Source organism: Camelus dromedarius, chromosome 26, assembly GCF_036321535.1.
Source record: "Camelus dromedarius isolate mCamDro1 chromosome 26, mCamDro1.pat, whole genome shotgun sequence".
NCBI lineage: Eukaryota > Metazoa > Chordata > Mammalia > Artiodactyla > Camelidae > Camelus > Camelus dromedarius.
In genome coordinates, this window is record NC_087461.1 from 12,518,309 (window position 1) to 12,541,191 (window position 22,883).

Consider the following 22,883-nt stretch of genomic DNA (forward strand, 5'->3'; position numbering starts at 1 on the left):
CCTAGTTTTCTAGAGAGACCTTCTACTTAAAATCCTTAGAGTGAGGAACCCCCTGTGATTGAAAACCTCACATGACTGTTATTAAGAAAGTCTGCAGGACATAGCCATTAAAAGAATGACACAGCGATCAGCACCAAGATGGTGAAGAGTCAATTTCCAATAGACCCTGAGGCCCAAGGTGGTGGGAGATCTGACCTCCAATGGACCATGAGGTACATTATACACATTGTAAAGTACTAGCATGGTGAATGACACACCCACATATGCCATGACAGTTCTGAAGTTAAGCATGAAAGGTCAAAGAAAGGGCGGTGGCCCAATTCCTGGGGATCCCAAAAGTAGTTGGAATAATCCTCTCACTCGTTAGCATATAAAAACTAGCAACACTGCACCTCGTGGTTGCTCTCTCTCTTGCCTTCCAAGAAGGCCTGCACTCTGTCTACAGAGTGTGTATCTACCTTTACTTTACCCTTTACTGTAACCATCCTCCCCACCCCCATGTACATCTCTTCTTATCTAAAAAGATCTGAAAATGAGTGATGGTTTTTGCTTTTCTTAATGTTTTTCCAGTATGTCAGGTGGTGGGTTGGGCTGATGAGAGCTGATGCATCATTGGCTCTGGATCCTCTGACAGCGTTCTGCATTCTGCTCAGCCTAGAGACCAAACTTTTGCTTAAACTAAGTTGAAAATAGTCATACAGTTTCATGGTGAGGGACCATTCAAACTGGAAGGAGGGTGGGACAGAATCCAGTTCAGTCTGTTTTGCTGATGGAACTACAGTTGAGGGACAATAAATGATTTCCCAAAGGTCACATAACTAACTGTCACAGTCAGACCGGCTGTTTTTTTCACCATAGCACATCTCAGCAGGAAGAAACCAACCCTCCAGAAAAATTACCTTGCTCTTTTAGTCCTTAATATGTGTTAGTCTCCAACTTGGAGCAACCAGTGTTTATGAATAAATCACCTTCTGTGAAATTAGATTGCCCTCTTAAGAGTGCATTATAATATTAACCAGCATTGGCTTCCTTAACTGCTGAAACATGTCCTTGAGCTGTTGAAAAGTTTCCTTCACTTTGTACGTCAAATTGTGTTCACACGGACTGTATTAATGGGCACGTTAAGCTAAGTCACATGCTAATTTTGTGATATCGACCAATGAGATTAACATATCTAGAGAGATGAAAAGATTTCAATTTGAAGACTTTGGACTGCAAATATAAAACAGGGACAGTTGACCTGTATCCTGCTCAGAGCAGGGGAGAGGAAGGCTTGACCAGGGTGTTGAGAAATTCATTTCCATTGTGAAATTTCTATCTTAGGGAATAGGTGCTCCTTTCTTGAATTTTCTTGGCTTCCTGGTTTTCTTCTGACCTCTTGGACCACTCAGTCTCTCATCTCCTTGCTCTTTCCAGCTCTCCCATCTGACTTGTAAATGCAGAAGTTGCTGAGAGGTCATTCGTCTTTTCACTCAATACTTTGTCCCAAGGTGATCTCATTCACACTGTTGAATTTTGAGATTTATCACTCTACTTCAGATCACTTTTCTGACTCAAAATATCTATCTGAATTTCCAACTAGATGTCCCAAGATTATCATATATACATGTTAAAAGTTATATTCTTCATCTCTTCATCATAACCTCCTCCAGTCTGCTCCTCCTTCAGATTTTTCCAATTCAGAAAATGGCAACTCCACTGCCCAGCTGCTCAAATCAGAAATGTGTTTTCGTCCTTGAAACCTCTCTCTTCTTCCCCTTTCAACCCACCACCAAGTTACATTTTTACTTCTTAAGTATTTCTGGAAGCCAACAGCTCCTCTTTGTCTTCACTACCACAGTCTTGGTCTATGCCACTATCTTTACCTGGAGGACTATGATAGTCTCCTAAATGGTCTCCCCGCATTCACTCATTCTTCCACCTCAATCCATGTAGGAAGTGATCATTTAAAAATATTTTTGCATCGTGCCACCTCTTTGCTTAAAGCACATCAGCGGCCCCTGCTTCCCTCTGCATCTTCACCTTGCACTTCCTCCCTTTTCTAAGTACACTCCAGCCCCAGAGGCTGCCTTCCTCTTATGGGCTGAGGGTTTCCTGCCCCAGATCCTTTACACATTTTATTCTCTCTGGTTGGATTCTTTTTCCCTCCACAATATTTCTCTTCCCCATCACTCATTCTTTAGTCTATTTTTAAATGTCAGATCCTCAGAAATGCATCCTCCTAACTATAAAATATGATTTAGGACTCCCTTGATATTCCCCTGCAAAATAGTCCCCCCCCCCTTTTTCTTTCAAATCACTGATTTCAATTTCTAATTAAAAATGCATTTGTGTGATTATTTGTTTTCCAACATAGTTACTTTGTTCTCTCTTCTGCCCAGCAACCAGAACAGTTTCTGGCATGTGGTAGACGGTTAGAATTTGCTGAATGACAATGAATGAGTTATGTTAGCTGAAGAGATTTTCATAATCTAAATTACTTTTTTTTTTTTTTACTCTTTTCTAGCCAAGATATTCTTTTGATTACCATTTTTCTTCCCACATAGCTTGATATCTAGGAGAGAATGCACTGATCATTTGAGAGATATCTCTTAGGTTAAAAAGTAATGTTCACAACAGCTTTTCATGATAGAAACACACACACATGCACACAAAAACAAAAACTAGGAATAGAAGGAACTTAACATAATAACAGCTATATATTAAAAACCTACAGTGAACATCATGGTGAAAGATCAAAAGCTTTTCCCCTAAGATCAGGAAAGAGGCAGGGGTGCTTGCTTTTACCACTTCTCTTCAACACAGTACTAAAAGTTCGAGTCAGAGTAATTAGGCAAGAAAAAGACATAAAGGCATCCAAATCAGAAATGAAAAAGTAAAAATATCTGCAGATTATTCACTATTCCATGTAGGAAACTCTAAAGATTTCATACATAAAAATCTGTTAAGAATTAATAAATGAACTCAGTAAAGTAACAAAGATATAAGGTCAACACACAAAAATCAATTGTATTTCAATAAGCTATGAACAATCTAAAAAGGAAATTACAAAAACAATTCCCTTTAAAATAGCATCAAATATACATAAAAATAAACTTAACCAAGGAAGTTAAAGACTTGTATAGTGAAAATTACAAAACATTGCTGAAAGGAATGAAAGACAAAAATAGATGGAAACACAGCCCACATTCATGAATTGGAAGACTTAACATAGTCAAAATGTCAATATCACTTAAACCAATCTACAGATTCAATGCAATCACTATCAAAATCCCAATGACCTTTTCTGCAGAAATAGAACCCATGCTAAATTCACATGATCTCAAGGGACTCTGAATAGCCAAAATGATCTTGACAAAGAAGAACAAAATTGGAGGATTCAACACGTTCTGATTTTAAAACTTACTACCAAGTGAAAGTAATAAAAACAGTGTGGTACTGGCATAAAACAGACATGCTGACCAATGGAATAGAATAGACAGCCCAGAAATAAGCCCTCACATGTATGGTCAAATTATTTTAGACAAGAATTCCGAGACCACTCAATGGGGAAAGGACAGTCTTTTTAACAAATGGTGCTGGGAAAACTGGATATCCGCATACGAAAGAATGAAGTTGGACCCCTACCTAACATCACATACAATCATCAAAATGGATCAAAGACCTAAATGTAAGACATGAAACAATAAAACTCTTAGGAAAAAACAGGACAAAACCTTTACAACATTGGACTTGGCATTGATTTTTTTGGATATGACACCAATGGCACAGATAACAAAAGGAAAACTAGACACACTGAACTTCATGAAAACTGAAAAGTTTTGTACATTGAAAGACAATATCAGTAAATAAAAAGGCAACTCATAGAGTAAAATATTTGCAAATCCTATATCTGATAAGGGATTAATATAAATATATAGAAAACTCCTAAAACTCAACAACAACAAAAACCAAACACCACAATTAAAAAATTGACAAAGGACTTGACTAGACATTTCTCCACAGAAGATACACAAATGACTAATAAGCACAAGAAAAGATACTTAGCATCACTAATCAGTAGGGAAATGCAAATCAAAACTAAAACGAGGTATCACCTCACACCTATTATTACATGCTACTATCAAAAAACAGAAACGAGTGTTGACAAGGGTGTGGAGAAATTGGGCGTCTTCTACATCATTGATGGGGATGTAAAATAATATAGCTGCTGTGTTAGAGAGAATGATACTTCCTCAAAACCTTAAAAATAGAATTACCACATGGCCTAGCAAATCTACTTTTGCCTATATACCCAAAAGAATCAAAAGCAGGGTCTTGAAGAGATATTTGTACCACCTATATTTATAGTAGCATTATTCATGGCAGCTAAGACATGGAAGCAATCCAAGTGACCACGAACAGAAGAATGGATAAGCAAAATGTGGTATATACATACAATGGAGTATTACTCAGCCTTAAAAAGGAAGGAAATTCTGCGAAGTGCTACAACATGAATAAACCTTGAGGACATGATGCTAAGTGACATAAGCCAGTCAAAAAAGATATATACTGCATGATTCCACTTATATGTGGTATTTATAGTTGTCAAAACCTTAGAAACAAAGTAGAATAGTGGTTCCCAAGGGCTGGGGGGAGGGGAAAATGGGGAGTTGTATAATGGGTATAGAGTTTCAGTTTTACAAGATGAAAATAGTTATGGAGATGGATGATGGTGATGGTCATTCAACATTATAAATGTATTTAATACCACTGAACTATACACTTAAAAATCTCTGTGTCTTTTAATTCATCCTGTCAAGACAGAACATCTGATCAGTCACCTGAGTCAAGTGTCTGTGCCTCCTCTTACTGGTAGGATGATCCAGTGTGTGTGTGTGTGTGTGTGTGTGTGTGTGTGTGTGTGTGTGTGTGTGTGTGTGTGTATGGGGGGTACGCTGCACTGGAGGTTTTCAAGGTTGGGATCCCAGGGTAGGGAGAACCTTCCCAGGAAGAATGGATGGAAAGTTTCCCTAGGAAGCCTGTGAGTGAGAAAGACAGTAAGTCTATCTACTACAGCATTGTGGGCCATGAAGAAAAGTCTATACTCTTTAGTAGACATTTACAGAAAGCAAGAGAAAAACCATCTGTTAAAAACACAAAGTTATCATTTTAACATTTAAGGCAATTCTCGTTCATGACTCCAAAACATAACCGCTGTAAGGCTGAAGCAATTAGAATATTTTTTGCATTGCTACTGATTTTGAATTATTTAAAACTTAGTATGTGTGGGAATTATCTTAGAAAGAAAACACTAACTTAAACATTTATCCTTAATTGTGGCAGAGGAGGCTGGCTGTACCAGCAGAGCCACTGGATAGAAGGAGACGAAGTCCCTGAGTGACAGCATGGAAGAGCGTACACTCCCACCCTCATTCACAGTGCATGTAATATAGATGGGAAATTTATCTTTTTTTTAATCAGACAACTAAAATTTGGAGGTAGTTTGTTAAAGCAACTAGTGTTACTTAGAAAATGCAAGTGGAAATGATGTGCACCTGTCTAGGCCTGGCCATGCCACCCCTCAACTCTGCAGAGAAGGGAGCTTACCCAACCCTGGAGTCTGGGGCCCTGAGTGACTGAGTGGAATAGGGATCCTGTGGGTCTCTTCACAGCACAGTCCTGCTATGGGAGCCAGAACTGAGTTTCTAGTGTGCTTTAGTAAACAGACATTTTGGGGTTTCTTGTTACAGCTCTTCATCTTCCCTCAGTAGCAACCAACCATTCTGGATAAGTGAGAATTTCTTATATACAGTATTGCTCTGATATTTTATAGTTTCATATATTTTACCAAGTTTCTCTAAAAATTTCACAAGAGAATCTTTTCCTTCTTGGATACTTATAGGTTTATTTATTTTGGGTTGAAGACAGCTCTACTTGCATAAACTTACTGCTTAAGAAATTATGTAACATTAAAAATAGAAACATCAGAATTCACAAAATAGAGAAAACCAAAAAGGAAAAGTAAGATCCTATTTTAGTGAAATACATATAATAAATTATGGAATAAGGCACCGAGAGTAGCCAAGTTTTTAAAAGCTTGATGTCAGGAAAGAAGCTCTTCTCTTTATCCTCAATGAATGCATTTGCTAAGCTGTCTCCTTGACTTTATGTTAGCTTCTTAATTTTTCTTCTTCCAAATGTAAGCCTCTCAGCCTATATAACATTATGGATATTGAAAATATTTATAGGTGTAAATAGCTGAAAATGACACAGGCCACCAGAGAATATACGTGATTTGTAGCTCTCTGAGACAATATGCAGAAAACACTTCAGAAGTAGTAAAAAAGCTTACAGCACTATTTCTCATTCAAAATGTTAGTTTTGAATGTTATGTTTATTGTATTATTCAGTGTAGAAAGAAATGTGAATTTCTGAGTATTGACTTTTTCAGGGCCTAGAAATTAGTGTTTATCTGAAATAAGTACACAGTAACAATTAATTATGCTATAGAGCTGGAATACCTAACATCAAACTTTAACTGGGTTACACATGGAAACCCAGACACTGGTAAAAAAAAATTTTTTTTCTCTGTTAGTAAATAATCCATTTATTCTTTAAACTTTGCCTAAGCCATTTCAGTAAAGACTATTTTCATACTCCCCATAGCATTTTCCGCTTTGGAAACTTATGGTTTCATTTTTTTCTGTGTTTTTTCTACGTTGAAATGACTATGTTTTTAAAAAATCCACTATTACTTATTAGCAATATAAATGATTTTGTGCTTTTCAAAGACACCAATGTCATGTTCCAGTTGCTTCATTTCTTCTTCCAGCTTCTGCTTGTGGATCTTCTTTGATATGGAGTCGATGAAGACCGAGAGGGACTGGAATTCTTTGTGCACCTCTTCCCATTTCTTTTTCAGCCCCTGTAAATGGTAAAGGAGGTGTTACATCCCAAAGTAAAAGGCAGGAGTAGAGTGAATCGCAAAGAAAACTGTGCTGGTGAGGAAAAATGTAAACAGGTAGAGAAAACTGACAAAGATAACTAAAAAATGATAAGTGTTTATCAAATTCTTGGCCACAGTAACAAAAAATACTGTACAGAGGCCAAACCCTGTCCTTGACTGTGTGCTCAATTCCCATTGGGGGTGTTTATTTTCTTTGTTTTTAATGTTACTGCACTTGTTTTTACCATCAAATATGCATATACGGAGTTATGAGGAGTATGAAACTAAGCTCATAGCAAATGCTTTGGTAAAAACAACTTAGAATTGATATCCCCAAGCCCAAAAAAATTTATGAACAGCAAATTATTTCTTATAAGAGTTTTTAGGTTTTTTTTTTTATTTAGACAAAAAAAATCCTCATTCTTCAATAGAGAAATCATATCACAACACTTGATTCTGACTTACATGGCCATCTTTTCTTATATCTGCCTAAATGAAGTTGCACAAAATGCCAAAATTCAATTTAACAAAAGATGACCTTTTATGTGTTTGCAATCTTAGAAAGAACTCTTCCTCCATATAGTTAAGGAATCTGTACTTTCTATTAGTTTATTTTAGAAATGATTGAAATGTCATTACATTTAACACATATGCTAATTCAATAATGTAATTAATGTTTTATGTTCTCAGAAACCAACAAATTCAAACTTAGGATCTCTTAGGAGCAATAAAGGTTATTTCCATCTCTGCATAGTTATCATTTCTTATCACAATGGCACTAGAGGCCCCACTGACAAAATGGTCTTAAACTAATTGAACTCATGCAATGAAATTTTATTAAGTAATGCTTTCTATTATTCACTATAGATCCTCAAATCATTTTATTTACACAAAAATTAAAAGTAAAACTGAACATAGAATTTAAAACATTGTCTTGAAATTATGATCCCTGACACACAGATGGAAAAGAGCTCCCACACAAATGCAAACCAAATGAAAGCTGGAGTAGCTATACTTATATAAGAGAAAGTTGACCTTAAAACAAAGACTGTAATAAGAGACAACAGGCATTACATAATGATAAAGGAGTCAATACAACAAGAGGATATAACATTTGTAAACATTTATGTACCCAACATAGAAGCACCTGAATATACAAAGTAAATATTAACAGATTTTATAGAAGAAATAGACAGCAATACAATAATAGCAGGGGCCTTTAATACCCCACTTAATATCAATGGATAAATAGTATAGTCAGAAAATCAGTAAGGAAACACTGATTTTAAATGATAGGTTAAATCATATGGACTTCATAGATTTATACAAAACTTTCCATCCAAAAGCAGCAAATACACATTCTTCTTAAGTATACATGGAACATTCTACAGGACAGATCATAGATAAGGTCACAATTCAAGACTTAATACATTATAGAGGACTGAAATCATATCAAATATCTTTTCTGACCACAATAGTTTGAAACTAGAAATCAATTATTTGAAGAAAATTAGAAGATTCACAAATATGTGAAGATTAAACAATATGCTACTAAACAAACAATGAGTCAAAGAAGAAATAAAAAGAGAAATTTAAAAAATACCTTGAATCTCACAAAAATGGAAGTATAACAACATGGAAATATAACATACCAAAATTTATGAAATGCAGCAAAAACAGTTCTAAAATGGAAGTTCACAGTGGATAAATGCCTACCTCAAGAAACAAGAAAAATCTCAAACAACCTAACTTTAAACCTCTAGGACCAGAAAGAAAAGAACAAACAAAGCCCAAAGTTAGTAGAAAGAAGGAAATAACAAAGATTAGAGCATAAATAAATGAAATAGAAACTAAAAAGACAATAGAACAGATGAATAAAATAATAGCTGGTTCTTTGAAAGGATAAACAAAATTAATAAAGCTCTAGCTAGATTCACAAAGAAAAAAAGAGAGGACTCAAATAAAATCAGAAATGAAAGAGGAGATATTATAAAGGATACCACAGAAATACAAAGAATAATGAAGACCACTATGAACAATTACATGCCAACACATCGGACAACTTAGAAGAAATGAGTAAATTCCTAGAAACATACACCTACCAAGACAATCATGAAAAATGAGAAAACATAAACAGTCCAATAATGAGTTAAGAGATTGAAGCAGTAATCAAAAACCTCCCAAGTCCAGGACCAGACAGTGAATCCTACCAAACATCCAAAGAATTATTACCAATCTTTCTTAAACTCTTCCAAAAATAGAAAAGAAGGGAACTCTTTCATACTCATTTTACAAGGACAGCATTATCCTATATCAAAACTGGACAAGGATGCCACAAGAAAAGAAAATCACAAGCCAATTATCTCTGGAACATAGATGCAAAAATCCTCAACAAATTATTAGCAAACTGAATTCAACAGTACATTAAAAGGACCATACACAGGCATACTTTGGAGATATTTCAGGTTTGGTTCCAGATCACTGCAATAAACTGAATATCCTAATAAAGTCAGTCACATGAATTTTTAGTTTCCCACTGCTACGTAAGTTATATTTACCCTATACTGTAGTCTATTAAATGTACAATAATACCATTATGTCTAATAAAATAAATACCTTAATAAAAATATTTCATTGCTAAAATATGTTAACCATCATCTGGTTGTGCAGGATTGCCACAAATCTTCCATATGTAAAAACCTCAATATCTGGAAGCACAATAAAATGAAGTGCAATAAATCGAGGTATATCTGCACCATAATCAAGAGGGACTTATTCCAGGAATGCAAGGCTGGTTCAAGTATCTGCAAATCAGTCAATGTGATACACCACATTAATAAAATAAAGGATAAAAACCATATGATCACCTCAACTGATGCAGAAAAAGCATGACAAAATTCAACCTCCATTTATAATCAGAACTCTCAACAAAGTGCATATAGAGGGAACATACCTCAACATAATAAAAGACCAAACATATATGACAAGCCCACAGCTACTATCATACTCAACAATGAAAAGATGAAAGCTTTTCCTCTAAGATCACAACCAAAGATGTCCACTCTCACCACTTTCATTAACATAATATTGGAAGTCCTAGCCAGAGTACAGGAGTGGAATCATTTAAAACTACTGATTAAAAAAAAGAGAAAGAAAGAAAATATGTTCCTTGAAAATCATGGCCACAGATTTAGATTTATGAGCATATTAGAAGTGTCCTATATAATATCTTCATAATGAGCCCTAGTACAAATTTAGTCTCGTAGAAACTTTTTGGGGACAAGATAGCTTCAGTGATTTATTTCCATGCTCAGGTAAAAAAGATGACAAAATTGGGCACACTTTATAGGAAAACAGGTTGAGAGAAAAGGTCACAAATGTTGAACTCTTCCTAAGTGAGATTAGGATTTGGGAAAGGGGAAAAGACAGAAGGGAAAGCATCTTTTAAATTTTAAAAAGAGGGGAATGAATTAACACAGTTCTTGATATTGTATGAGAAGTATTCCAAAAAGAAATCCTCAAAAGAATTCTATTTTTCCATAGCTTTTCATTATGAAATGGGGTATATGTTTCCACAGCGCTCCATAGGAGTGCCTATTGCAGAAAAGAAATCTATGTTATTTAGACACTTTGAAATATCAAAGGTTTTTCACAGCTCATTGGGTGATATTTCCCTATTACTTGTGGTCATAGCAGCTACACATTTTGCAGTATTTCTTTTTAAAGAATACTTTGCTTTATCTTCCAGTGTGTACAGTAATATTTGGATCAAAGTCAACAGCTAGGGATGGGAACTAAATGCGATTCATATTTCATATTATATTGAAATAGCCTCTTTTCTGTTTTTAAGAGGGTTTTTTTTTTGGTAATTTCATCTTAAAAAATGTTTTATCCACTGCAGCAATAGAGATTTTCCCATATTTTTATTTCTTAATTTTTCTCTCTTTTAGTTTGGCACCGAAATAATACTGCTAATTTTGGAAAAGTTTCACACAGGGAGAAGCAGTCATAAAATAAGTAAGAAGTGCCTTCAGTTTCAGGCTCCTTCTGTCTCCACCCCACCCCATCCATTCTGCACCTTCTTGTCCTGCCCTATGACTGGGGTGTGGTGGGATGGGGTGTTAATTCCTGTGGGCTGCTCCTCCCTCAGCACTTTTGCCCTCCAGCCTCTCCCTGAGTTCAGCCAAGGAAGGCACTGGTGGGAGAAGAGACAGCGAGCTTGGGGCCTTTCTTTCCCCCTCACTTGACATGACCTGGACATGGTCAGCTCTTCCGTTTGTGACTACAATGCCTATCAGGGCCCCTCTTCCAGGCTCCAGCTCTCACCCGGCTCTGGTAATGCTGTTTCTTCCTCTGCCCTTCAGCCTAGGGTGGTGGTGATTCCCACCGCCCCTAGTCCTGGTGCCTCAGTGTTCCTTGTTGGTTCCCTTAGCCCAGCTTCACTTCTGTAAATAGTTCCTCCATAAATTCTCTTCAGAATCCCAGCCCAGGTTGCCTTCCACTTCCTGCTGGATCCATAGCAGACAGAGCTTCCGTCTGTCACCTCCTATGCACGTGTGTATAATGCGGTGGGAAAACACTGGCCTGGGAATTGGTTGATGTGAGTTTTAGTCCCTCTTCAGCTACCTGATAATTTTGTGACCAGAGCAAAGGTAAACCAAACTGCAAGTTCACTGACAGTAAGGACCACATTTGCTTTGCTCACAGTAGTATCTCCCAGGTTGGGTACAATGCCCAGAACATAGAAGATGTTCAGTAGATGAATGGACGGATGAAGGAACAAATAAGCCCACTTAATACGGTTGCATTTTATATCCTCATCTATGAAATGAGAAGTTTGGCATCATTAGACCAAAAGATCCTTTCCATAATAATGAGATTGTTATTTCATGAAGAATGAGCAGAATGTGTCCTCCTCGGGGACATGTAACCATGCTGTCATATAACTATATGCAGCTCTTAACCAGGGAGGGGAGCAGGGTTCAGGGCTTGTCAGGAGCATAGCTAGTGGCTCTGTTACCATGGCAGCTACATGACCTGGCTAACAAGGCATCCAAGGGAGGGTTAGCTATTGTCCATCAACGTGGATGCAAAGGAACTCTGTAAGTGACCATGTTAGGAAGCTGAGACCTGCTTACTCACCTCAGCCAAGAAGGTGCAGGGTGGAAGAGCCTTTTTCTTCTGGGGGAAGTTCTTCCTCTCTTTATTTTTCAGCATTATTTTAGATATAAAAACCTGGCTTTCACAAAAGCATGTCTATTTTAAGAATGGCAGAATCCAAATGAGAGAGGGGGAGGGAGAGAGGAAGACAGGGAACCAAAGAGCAGTGCTCTTCCTGCAAGGGACATACTGTCCCACCTGCACATCTGCCAGCCTTCTTGCCTGCCTGTCTTCCTTTCTTCTTTCCAGCATACCATTATGAAACACCTGTGTTTATACCAGGCACTGGGTTAGGCACTGGGGAGACTGATAACAACAAAGAGACACAATCCTTGCCCTCAGGCCACTCCTGCTGTCTGGGAAACCCTCTTACTCTGCAGCTTAAGGCCCAGCTAAAGACCTACCTACATCCTGCAGTGAATGTTCATGCCTTGCAACCTGGTAAAACATATGATCTGTACTCACACAGACTCCTACCTCTATATGTACACATATACACAGCATCTCTCATCAATTAAATTACAACATTATCCATACCAGAAATTTTATCTTATGCCCCTTGGGGCTCAGCATGATACTCTGCAGAACAGGCATTTAATAAATGTCTACTGATGACTGTGTTGACATTGATAAAACATTAAGAATTTAAAACAGCATATGAATCCATTTTTCAGTAGAAATTATGCAGTAAGACTTTTTTTTCCTGTTTTTAAAAGGTCACTAGATAAAGCTTTGTAGAAATCTTTCAAACTAACAAAACAAAGACTAAAGTGCTATCTTTACCTCTATAAGAAAGAGCATGACTACAGAAGAGCGTAAGCAGCTGATTAATAAAAGCCCTCTAATGATGATGGAGCAACCCTGATCACATTCCCTGATGTCTGAAATGCTTCAAATTAAGTCTCGCATTAAAAACTCCAATGTAAGTGTCTTTAAGTCTATTTTATTCAAAATAAAGAAAACATGTAAAACCTAGCACCTGGTTATTTTGAACTCTGGACATTTGGCTTAGAGGAAAGAAAAATAAAGTTGGTCTAGGGACAGTTCCAATTATTCTAGAGCTCCACCTAGTGAAAAAAACCTCTATTTTATGGATTTTTTTTTTTAAATTCAGGGACATGAGAATGAAAATAATGCTCTTTTGCTTTATTAATGCATGTGTGTTGCAGGAGAATGTGAGCTTGCTTACAATACTACTTCAGGAAAAAACAGCAGCTCACTCAGTTGGAAACAAATCATTATTCAATAATCTCTATGTTACAATTTTTTGCTCTCCCCAAAGAGCCAGCTTTGCTGTGTTTAGCTGCCACTGTAATCAAAAGAGAGTGTTCTGATTTCAAAATCAAAGTGCTGGCCTTAATAATCATTGATGGTGGACCTTGCTTTTGAGATGTTCTAAAGACTCACACGTGAATGTACATTACAGAACACTTACTTGCAGAACTGCCTCCCTTTCTTCATCAGATACCCTTTTAATCGCTCCTTTCCTAAGGTTTTCTTGGATATAGTTATCATACTCCTCCTGGGCTTTCTTCGCTTCCTTATTTCGCTTACATATATATTCAGGCGTGACACCATAATCCTTAAAAGGAAAAGATAAAAAAAAAATCCAACAACCTGAAAGTAATCTTACACATGTGTACATACCAACTGATGATCAGGAGAAAAAGACATATTACAGACGTAAAGCCTTTGTTCAGAACACTGCAAATTGAAATAAGTCAGTGATTTTTTTTTCCCTATTGGGAGCTAGTGGATTCTGGTCATTTAAAACTGCCTGCACTGCTATTGTGGCCACTGCTATTGTTTTCCCTCTTCTTCCCAGTGCCTGTTCTTGCCTGATGACTGGGCCCTTACTTTACCCTTAAGACTTGGCTTTTCTTTATTTCTTCAAGGTGCTTCAGCTTTTACCTTGAACTATCTTGAGTATCTTGAGGTCTGTTTTGCATGCTCTTGTTTAAAAAAAAGAAGAAGGTAAATACTTCCAATGTGTTGCAAAAACGAAGTGAAAGATACTAAGCACATCTGCTTTAAGTAAAAAACTGACTTGGGCCCCTAAGGCAGTTTTTGGAAATGCAAAATACATTTTTAGGCTCCTGGGCTGCTTACAAGGACTGATGCTGAAGCAATCAGCTGTGATTCTTTCAAGCTAGTGAACGTGTTGACACCACTATAGAGAAAGAAGACTGCTCCCTGTTCATCCTTCAAAAAATTATTTGAGAATGTACTTGGTGCTAGCTACACTAAGGAAGAAGCAAGGCAAAGTTTCTGTCCTCACAGAATGTGCATTCTATGGTGAGAGGAACTCAGCAAAAATAAAGTATTAACTTATGTGTGTGTGTGTGTGTGTGTGTGTGTGTGCGCACGCGCACGTGCCAAAGCAAAATCCAGTAAGAAGAAAGGAGAGCTATTTTAGGTAAACGATGCCAAGGAAGACCTCTCTGAAGAAGCAGCTGTTGAGATGGTAGGCATTAGAACTGTTTACAAATATTCTGGTTCTTCTCCTTCTAGGCACTTGGCAGGACAATGCTTTCCCGCTCCCCTTTGAGTAAGATGTAGTCATGTGGCCTGAATTACCCGATGTGGACGGAAGTAACCTTTGCCCTCCTTGGGTCTTGTTAACCATAGCATAACCTAACTTAATCCTGACTGAACCAGGGGTAGAAATCCTAGTTATAAATGTGTTCTGGAAAGTTGCAAAGCACTACACAAATAAACTCTTAAGAGCTCAGTATTCTGGTAAGTTAGTTCAAGGGTAATCAGTACAAGCAGTTTCAGGAAACAGTGAGGGCAACACCTCATTTCAGCTCAGTACAATCACTGATGTTCATAATGCTGATTTTGCGTCATCACAAAAGATTAAACTATGTTTGGCATACTCTGTTTAGGAGAAAAAACTATCTCACAAATGGGTAAAAGGTGCAGTGATCTGAAATATTTGCATGTGCGGGATCACTGAAGAATTAATCATATCATTAATAATTGCATATATTATAAGAGCCACTCTTTATCAAACATTTATTAGGTGCCAGGTATTGCATCAACTGCTTAATATATTTTACATCACTTAATGCTCACTACAGTGCTGTGGTAAATCCAATAACTTGTTCAAGATCACAGAGTTAAGTAAGTGGTGGAGTTAGAATCAGAAATGCTGCCTCACTGTTACTGCTATAATACTCAGGCAAACATCCAGGCTTCAGTTTGCTTACACAAACTGTCCTCGTGGCACAAATGGACATGTAATATTTTATTTGGAGCTAAAACATGAGGTTCACCCACTTTTTAAAAAGTGGCATTGCCCTTACAAGGACTTACTATCTCACTTACCAATAATAGGTTTTAAATCTTAACTCTAATAAGTGGCAAGTAAGCTGAATTAGTCCTTCATGAGCCCTAATGGCTTAGCCAGCTGGAGTACATACACTAGGAGCAAAGAATTGCATGGCTCGGTGAACAAGCCCAGGAGGACTAACCTAATATTTTCCAGTCTCCAGGATGGAGACTCTTAATTTTCTGTTCAATGCAGAAATTGTATTGAAGCAGAGAGATTAGGCAGAAGGCCGCCAGAAGGAGGGGCACAGTGTGCGGCTGTTGGTGGCATGACCATCAAAAGAGGAGCGCTTTTACACAATAGTGGAGAAAGGATGGACTGTGAGTGGCTTTAAAGAGCCAGAAGAGTGAAATTTCTGCTTTTCCACACTCTATGGGTCAAGGACTATGACCAGCCTCCGGGGGCCACAGAGAGATGAAGTTTCCAGAGAAGCCTGAAGTCTCTGTTGGCACGTGCTGCCGACTCCTGGATCCTACTAAGGACTTCCAAGGTGTCTCAGCCAACTGAGTGAGGAGGGTTTCTCAGGGAATAAGCAGTGCTCCCTGACAACAGCTCTGAGGTTCCTGTTTTGATTCTGAACAGGCACTGGACTTATCACGGCAGATCACTGGACCACCTCAACACACGCCTCTCCTACATCACTGCTGCAATTCCTTTTTCTCTTCCTTTCTTCCTTCTTTCCTTCCTTTCCTTTTTGACATATGTTATATCATGAATTATTATTCTTTAGGGTTTTGCACTTGTCTTTTGCTGTATGTTTCCAGCAATTTTGTGCTCTAGAAGCATGCAAAGTAAAATAAGCTTTATGTGAGGTTTTTTGGTAAGCTTTCTTTTTAAGTTGATTTTTTTTTTTTTGGTGGGGGGAAGTAATTAGGTTTATTTACTTATTTATTATAATGATGGCACTGGGGACTGAACCTAGAACCTTGTGCATGCTAGATGTATGCTCTACCACTGAGCTGTACCCTGCCCATCTCTTCTGGTTAGCTTTTTAAATTTTAAAGTTCTCTACTGAAACAAACCCAAGCTTCTACAATTTTCAAAAGTGAAATTATATTCCTATCTGATAAGCACTTTTTCAGATAGAAATGAAGGTCCTGAAAAGACTATTGTACAGTACTTTCAAGGTCTGCTTTACTTTAAACCAAACACAAATTAATATATTCAGGTCAAAAAAGTACTGTGAATTATTCACACTACACTGATAGGATGGATGGTTCTAAAGTTGTTTTCCTCTTCTCTTCTCTCATTCTGATACCAAGATACTGCAAACTGATGGCTAAATATTAGGCTCTTCTGAAAGGTCATTTCTTCTGGATTTACAGTAATGACTGGGCTTCTTATGACATTTCCACCTCCCCAAAAATGAGTATCTTTTAGTGAATGTTTGTTAAAATTGTTAAATATATTAACAATGGAAATTAAGGGAAGCAATCAGAGCTTTCCTCTACTGAACCACATGTTGTTATTCATTCCAAATTTTCTGTAATTTCATCACACTAGATTTAGACCAAACACAGGCTACAGAGAAATAAGAAGTGTCAATTTAGATAATAGGATTGTCCAGTGAGAGCACAATTTTTTTTATTGAGGTACAGTTGGTTTACAACAGTATATTAGTTGTAGGTATACAACATTGTGGTTCAAAATTTTTATGGATTACACTCCATTTAAAGTTACTATAAATTATTGGCTATATTCCCTGTGCTGTATAATATATCCTTATAGCTTATTTATTTTAACCATAGTAATTTGTACCTTTTAATCCCCTACTCCTGTGATGCCCCTTCCCCTCCCACTCTGCCCACCAATAACCACCAGTCTGTCAGTGAGAGCACTATTAATGATCACATAGAGAATCATTATGAATAGCATATTTAAATTACTGGAATCTCAGGTCTCATTAATATATCACAAGACTACCTTTTTATTGATGTACTTCGGAACCAGTCCTGAAGTTTCAAGGTCATGCTTGTCTCCAGTTCTTCTGTCAACATAAACTGGTTTAGGCTTTTTAGCCACTGCCATAATGACATCGGCTGCATTTGTATTTATAAAATTTTTTTCACACTGTATTCCCATGACTGGATGGTCAGTCCTCAAAGGCACAGGAGGCTTTCTGGGCTCATTTCGATCAAACTTTTTTTCTGCTGAACATAACATTCCCTTGTTAATATTAAACTATACATACACATTGCTACTCAGTACTATTTATAACATCCAGCAATTTTACCACTAGTATATTAGAGTTGTATTAAGAATATATTCAACTATTTAAGGTAAAAATCAGTAATCATAAATGCAAAAAGTTAAGTGTAGCAGTCAATTAATATGCTGAAGAACAATATAAAAATCTATGGGAAGAAAATAAACACCTCAAATCATATATTAGCTAACTAATGTGTTTTTATTAGCTATTGTGAAAATATTTTCTTATAATGTTCAGTTTTCCCACTGAAAAAAGTTCAAAGAAACATTAAAACTCTTCTCTGAGTACTTTCAATATTACTAATAATTTCTTCTTCAGAGGAAAGTTACCATAAAAATCACCAAGTAAATAAATCAAACTTGGTGTATTGAAAGTCCAAGAACTTGTGAATTTTTTTCACTAAAATTATTATTATAAGGTATAAAAACCATGTAATAGCTATGTACCTAACATGCAGCTTAAGACATAAAGGATTACCAATACTGTTGAAGTTTCCTATTCATTCCTCCCCGACTACGTCTCACCTCCTAAAATAACTACTGTCCAGAATTTATCTTATTTTTTTCTCTATACCACATTCTCTTCATTAGCAGCAGATCAAACTGGCCATTTTTACACAGCCTCTGACTCATCTATTTTGATACAGGACATCAAAATAGTTTATCAAAATGCTAAAATGTAAAATAGTTACAATTTATTTTTAAGAACCGAAGGCAACAACTATCTTGACAAAACCTTACTCAAATCTTAACCCCAACACATTCATCAAGGCTCCCCCATTTCATTTAACTCTTTTATTGTCCTAATGGTCTTAGAGATCTGAGAGAGTTAAAGCCCATACTCAAACCTATAGTGACCTGGTAACTGCTTCAACAACTGATAGTAATGGTTGTAATTTTCATCTCTTTGAGAAAAGACTAGACAGGGTTTAGATGCCAAACAATCTTGCCCATTGGGGTTTAGAACTCTTCTTATAATAGCTGTTTGCTATTGAAGTCATTTGGCTAGGGACAAAGATGGTGAGACATGCATGTGGTCCTGGAGGTGGGGCTTTATTGGATAGTCCAAGACGTAGTTCAAGACTCCTGTACCATCCAAAGGAAAGTCTGTTTGGAGGGAAACTTAGCATTGTCCACTCTCTTTTTCTACTACATTCTTTTTTTGAGAAACTTTGAAAACAATATTTAAGTTGAAGTATAGTTGATGTACAATATAAGTTACAGGTGTACAATATAGTAATTCACAATTTTTGAAGGTTATACTCTATTTATAGTTACTATAAAATATTGGATATATTCCCTGTGTTGTACAATATGTCCTTGTATCTTATTTTATATATAATAGTTTGTACCTTTTAATCCCTTACCCCTGTATTGCCCCTCCCCTCTTCCCTTTCCCCACTGGTAACCATAGTTTGTTCTCTTTATCTGTGAGTCTGTTTCTTTTTGGTTCTATTCACAAGTTTGTAGTATTTTTTAGATTCCACATATATGTGATATCATATAGTATTTACTTTTTTCTTTCTGACTTATTTTCCTTAGCATAATACTCTCCAAGTCCATCCATATTGTTGCAAATGGCAAAATTTCATTCTTTTTATGGATGAATAGTATTCCATTACATACATATACCACATCTTCTTTATCCAATCATCTGTCGATGGACACTAGGTTGCTTCCATATCTTGGCAATTATAAATAATGCTGCTGTGAACACTGGGTGCATCTACCACATTCTTGACTTCTACTTTTTCCTGGCCTCTCAAATTCTGTTTAATACAAGGCAAAATTGCTATCACTGTGAACATTAAATATTCACAGACAAAATAATTTTAGTTAAATTACTTGTTAACACTTTTAATATTAAAAAGGGTAATAAAACTTACTGGGTGGTAGAGTTTTTTCCTTTGAATGTTTCTTCAGGAAATCCTTTGGGGAAGGTATTTCAAGTTTTGCTGGTCCCATAGTTTTCACTGCAGTTTTAAATTTTTGCATGTCCTCTTTTACAGCTGCCTTAAAAACTGATACATACCTAAAATTAAAAAGAAAAGTTGCAGCATATATGTTTCCAGTAAAAATTATTTAAAGTTTAATAAGGAATATACATTTCTAGTTTGTATATGTCTATATTCATTTGGAAATAGCTGTAAAGCATAATTATCTGTATTATCTGAACCCTGTCCATTAGGCTTAGGCAAATTAGGTAGAAGCTTTCCCCTAAGAAAAAGGTGCCAGGGTAAACGTGTTCATAGCATTTCCTTGTTATCCTTTGAACATCTGTAGCATCTATAGTGATGTCACCTCTCTCATCCCTAATGTTGGTAATTTGTCTTCTCACTTTTTCTTTTTTCTTTTTGCTGATAATTCTGGCTAGGGGTTTATTCATTTTATTGATGTTATTAAAGAACTAGCTTTTCATTGACTTTCTCTAATGTTCACATGCTTTCCATTTCAATGATTTCTCCACTGATCTTTACTATTTCCCCTTATTTGGGGTTTAATTTGCTTTTCTTTTTCTTTAGTTTCTTAAGGTGCAAGTTTAGATATTTGACTTTAAACCTTTATACACACACACACACACACACACACACACACACACACACACACACACACACTATACAATTCCCTCCAGGTACAGCTTTATAGCTGTAGCCTACAAATACTGATATGCTACGCTTTCATTTTTATTCAGTTCAAAATACCTTTTAAAATTCCTTTATGATATATTCTTTGGCTTAGGAGTTTGTTTAGATGTGTTTTGCTTGGTCTCCAAATATTTGGGGGTGTTCCAGATAACTCTCTGACTTCTGATTTCTATTGTGATTAGAGAAAATATTTCTGTACAATTTCAAGCCTTTAAAATTTTCTGAAACTTGTTTTATGGAACAAATCATGGTCTTTCTTGATAAGTGTTCTACATACACTGGAAAAGCAAGTGTACAACACTGCTGTTGACTGGAGTGTTCTATACATGACAATTAGGTCAAACTGGTTGATAGTATTTTCAAGTGTTCTAACAAGCATTGAAAGAGAGATTTTGAAATCTCTGACTACAATTTTGGATTTGTCTATTTCTTCTTCTAGTTCTATCGGGTTTTGCTTCATATATTTTGAAGCTCTAATAGTAGGTGCATAGCATTTAGAACTATCATGCCTTTTTAAAAATTTTCACTTAATCATTATAAAATAATGATCTTAATACCTTTTAAAATTCTGTATTCTAGAATATACTGTCTGATATTAATATAACCAATCCAGCACTCCTTTGATTAATGGCAACACAGTGCTTTTCCATTCTTTGACTTTTTACTTCCTTATGTCTTTCTTTCTAAGGTGATTTTCTTACAGAGAACATAGAATTTTTATCCTTTATAACAATTTATTTTATTTGGTGTGTTTAGACCATTCACATTAAATGTGATTTTAAAAATGTTTGTGTTTAAATTTACCATCTTGCTATTTGTTTCCTACATATACCATTGTGGGTTCTTCCTTATTTTATCCTGCCTTGTTTTTTGTTGTTGTTTTATTTTGTGGACATTCTAAGGTTTACAATATACATGTTTAACTCATCATAGCCTACCCTTCAAGTATTATTATATTCCTTCACATAAGGTATAAGAACCTTATGAAAGAATATTTACATTTACCCCCATTTTTATCCTAGTGCTCTATGTGTATTATAAAACCCATAATTCATTGTGATTATCTTCTCTTTAAAAAGTCAAGTATATTTTAAAGAAATTCAGAAAGATTCACTCATATATTTAACATGTTCAGCGTTTTTTATTTCACTGTGTAAATCCAAATTTCCAAGTCATACCCTTTTCTTGTGCATTACGGACTTTTGAACTTCTGGCTTCCACTGTTTCTGATGAGATATTTGCTGACCCTTTCTTCCTCTGTATGTAATGTTTCTTTTTTGTTTCCTTTGGCTGTTTTTAAGATTTTTCTCTATATTACTGGTTTTAAGAAATTTGATTTTAATGATCAGTTCCCTTTTCTCCCCATAGATTTAAGTCCTTACACCGGACAGCAGCTGGAATGTTTACTCTGTGATTACTGTCTTGAAATTTGGGGAATTTAAAGGTCCTAACACCTATGTAAAAATTTTTAACTCAATCACATCTTTTTGGGTCTCTATCAACTCTTACTTCTATCACTATTAGATTTAAAAAAAGACCTTAGAAACTAACATGTCCATTTATTTTCTTTCACCAATCAAAAAACTAAGGCTCAGAAACAAATAGGAACTTATATTTGATAATAATCTTGGGGGGAAAATAAATATCTCTTTAGAAGGCATCAGTAGTGTAGTCAGAAGTAAAACAATGAACTCCTGAAACCGAATATCAGGTACCCTAATGCAAGATAATAAAATTGTGATTTTTCTCTTTTCGACAATAAGAAATGTCAGGCTATGTTGTATACCACATCATGTACAATTAGATAAAACACAATATAAATACATACCATATAAACAAGAGGCTAACACAAGAAAATGGCCCTCTCACAGCACCTGACCGCCCTGTGACTTGTGAGATGCCAAATACTTACATTTCGCAAACTCTTCTTTAAGAAGCTGTCATTCAAGGCTACTTCACTGAGGTAAGAATATGTTATTTTTTTCAAAAGTCATATGATGCTGAAATGGAACAATTATTTCCCATTCCTGTTTGAAGTGATAATTTCTGCTTACCCACATACCTAGGAGGCTGGGGAGGCTCCTTCCAGTCACTGGGTATGAGGTTATAAATGCTCTCAGAAGAGCACGGTGGCTCCATGGCCACCAAATGACTCCTTAAAACTATTCAGCTTTTTTCTCACTAGGCCGGTATCTCCATCCTTTTCTTCCCTACTCTCCTGCCTTCTCAAGGAACTGAGGGTTCTCTCACGTATTTCTCCTTTGACCTCTTCTTAGCAGTCTTCTCTTGGGAATAACATAAAACACCCTTCCTTCTGTTACTCTCGGGGTTGCTTAGAGTTGTTGACGGCACGGTTGCCCTGGAAACAGTTACCAGGCACCGGGGTAGGGGAAGGCGGAACCGCAAACTACATTTCCTCTTTCCCTCTCTGCAGCTCTTCTCCGCCTGAGAAGTTCAATATGTGCCCCTGTGAGTAAAGGGGTGAAGAATGACGTTCCCTTAAAAATGTTGCTCCTGGCTCTATTTCTGAAGAGAAAAACTCCTGGGAGGCAGTTGGGAAGCGAAGCTGGCGCTCAGGCGTCACAGAATAAGGTCCTTGTGCGCAGGC

The 22,883-nt window shown here is 36.4% G+C and overlaps 1 protein-coding gene across 4 annotated transcripts; it reads right to left on the minus strand.

Annotated features, from left to right (window-relative positions):
- Window positions 1–3,126: 3,126 nt before the first annotated feature.
- On the minus strand, window positions 3,127–22,755 carry ENKUR (enkurin, TRPC channel interacting protein). Of its 4 annotated transcripts, none has more exons than XM_010981960.3 (5): window positions 22,338–22,440; window positions 19,517–19,662; window positions 17,346–17,569; window positions 13,524–13,670; window positions 3,127–6,907 (listed from the first exon to the last, which is right to left on the minus strand). In XM_010981960.3, the coding sequence occupies exons 1-5, from the start codon at window positions 22,412–22,414 to the stop codon at window positions 6,734–6,736; spliced, it is 768 nt and encodes a 255-aa protein (XP_010980262.1). In that variant the 5' UTR covers window positions 22,415–22,440; the 3' UTR covers window positions 3,127–6,733. The 4 variants fall into 4 exon arrangements, with proteins under 4 accessions (XP_010980262.1, XP_031300533.1, XP_031300532.1 ...); XM_031444673.2 differs by having other exon boundaries at window positions 3,128–6,907; window positions 17,346–17,572; window positions 22,330–22,415; XM_031444672.2 differs by lacking the exon at window positions 22,338–22,440 and adding an exon at window positions 22,188–22,297 and having other exon boundaries at window positions 3,129–6,907; window positions 17,346–17,572.
- Between the last annotated feature and the right edge of the window lie 128 nt (window positions 22,756–22,883).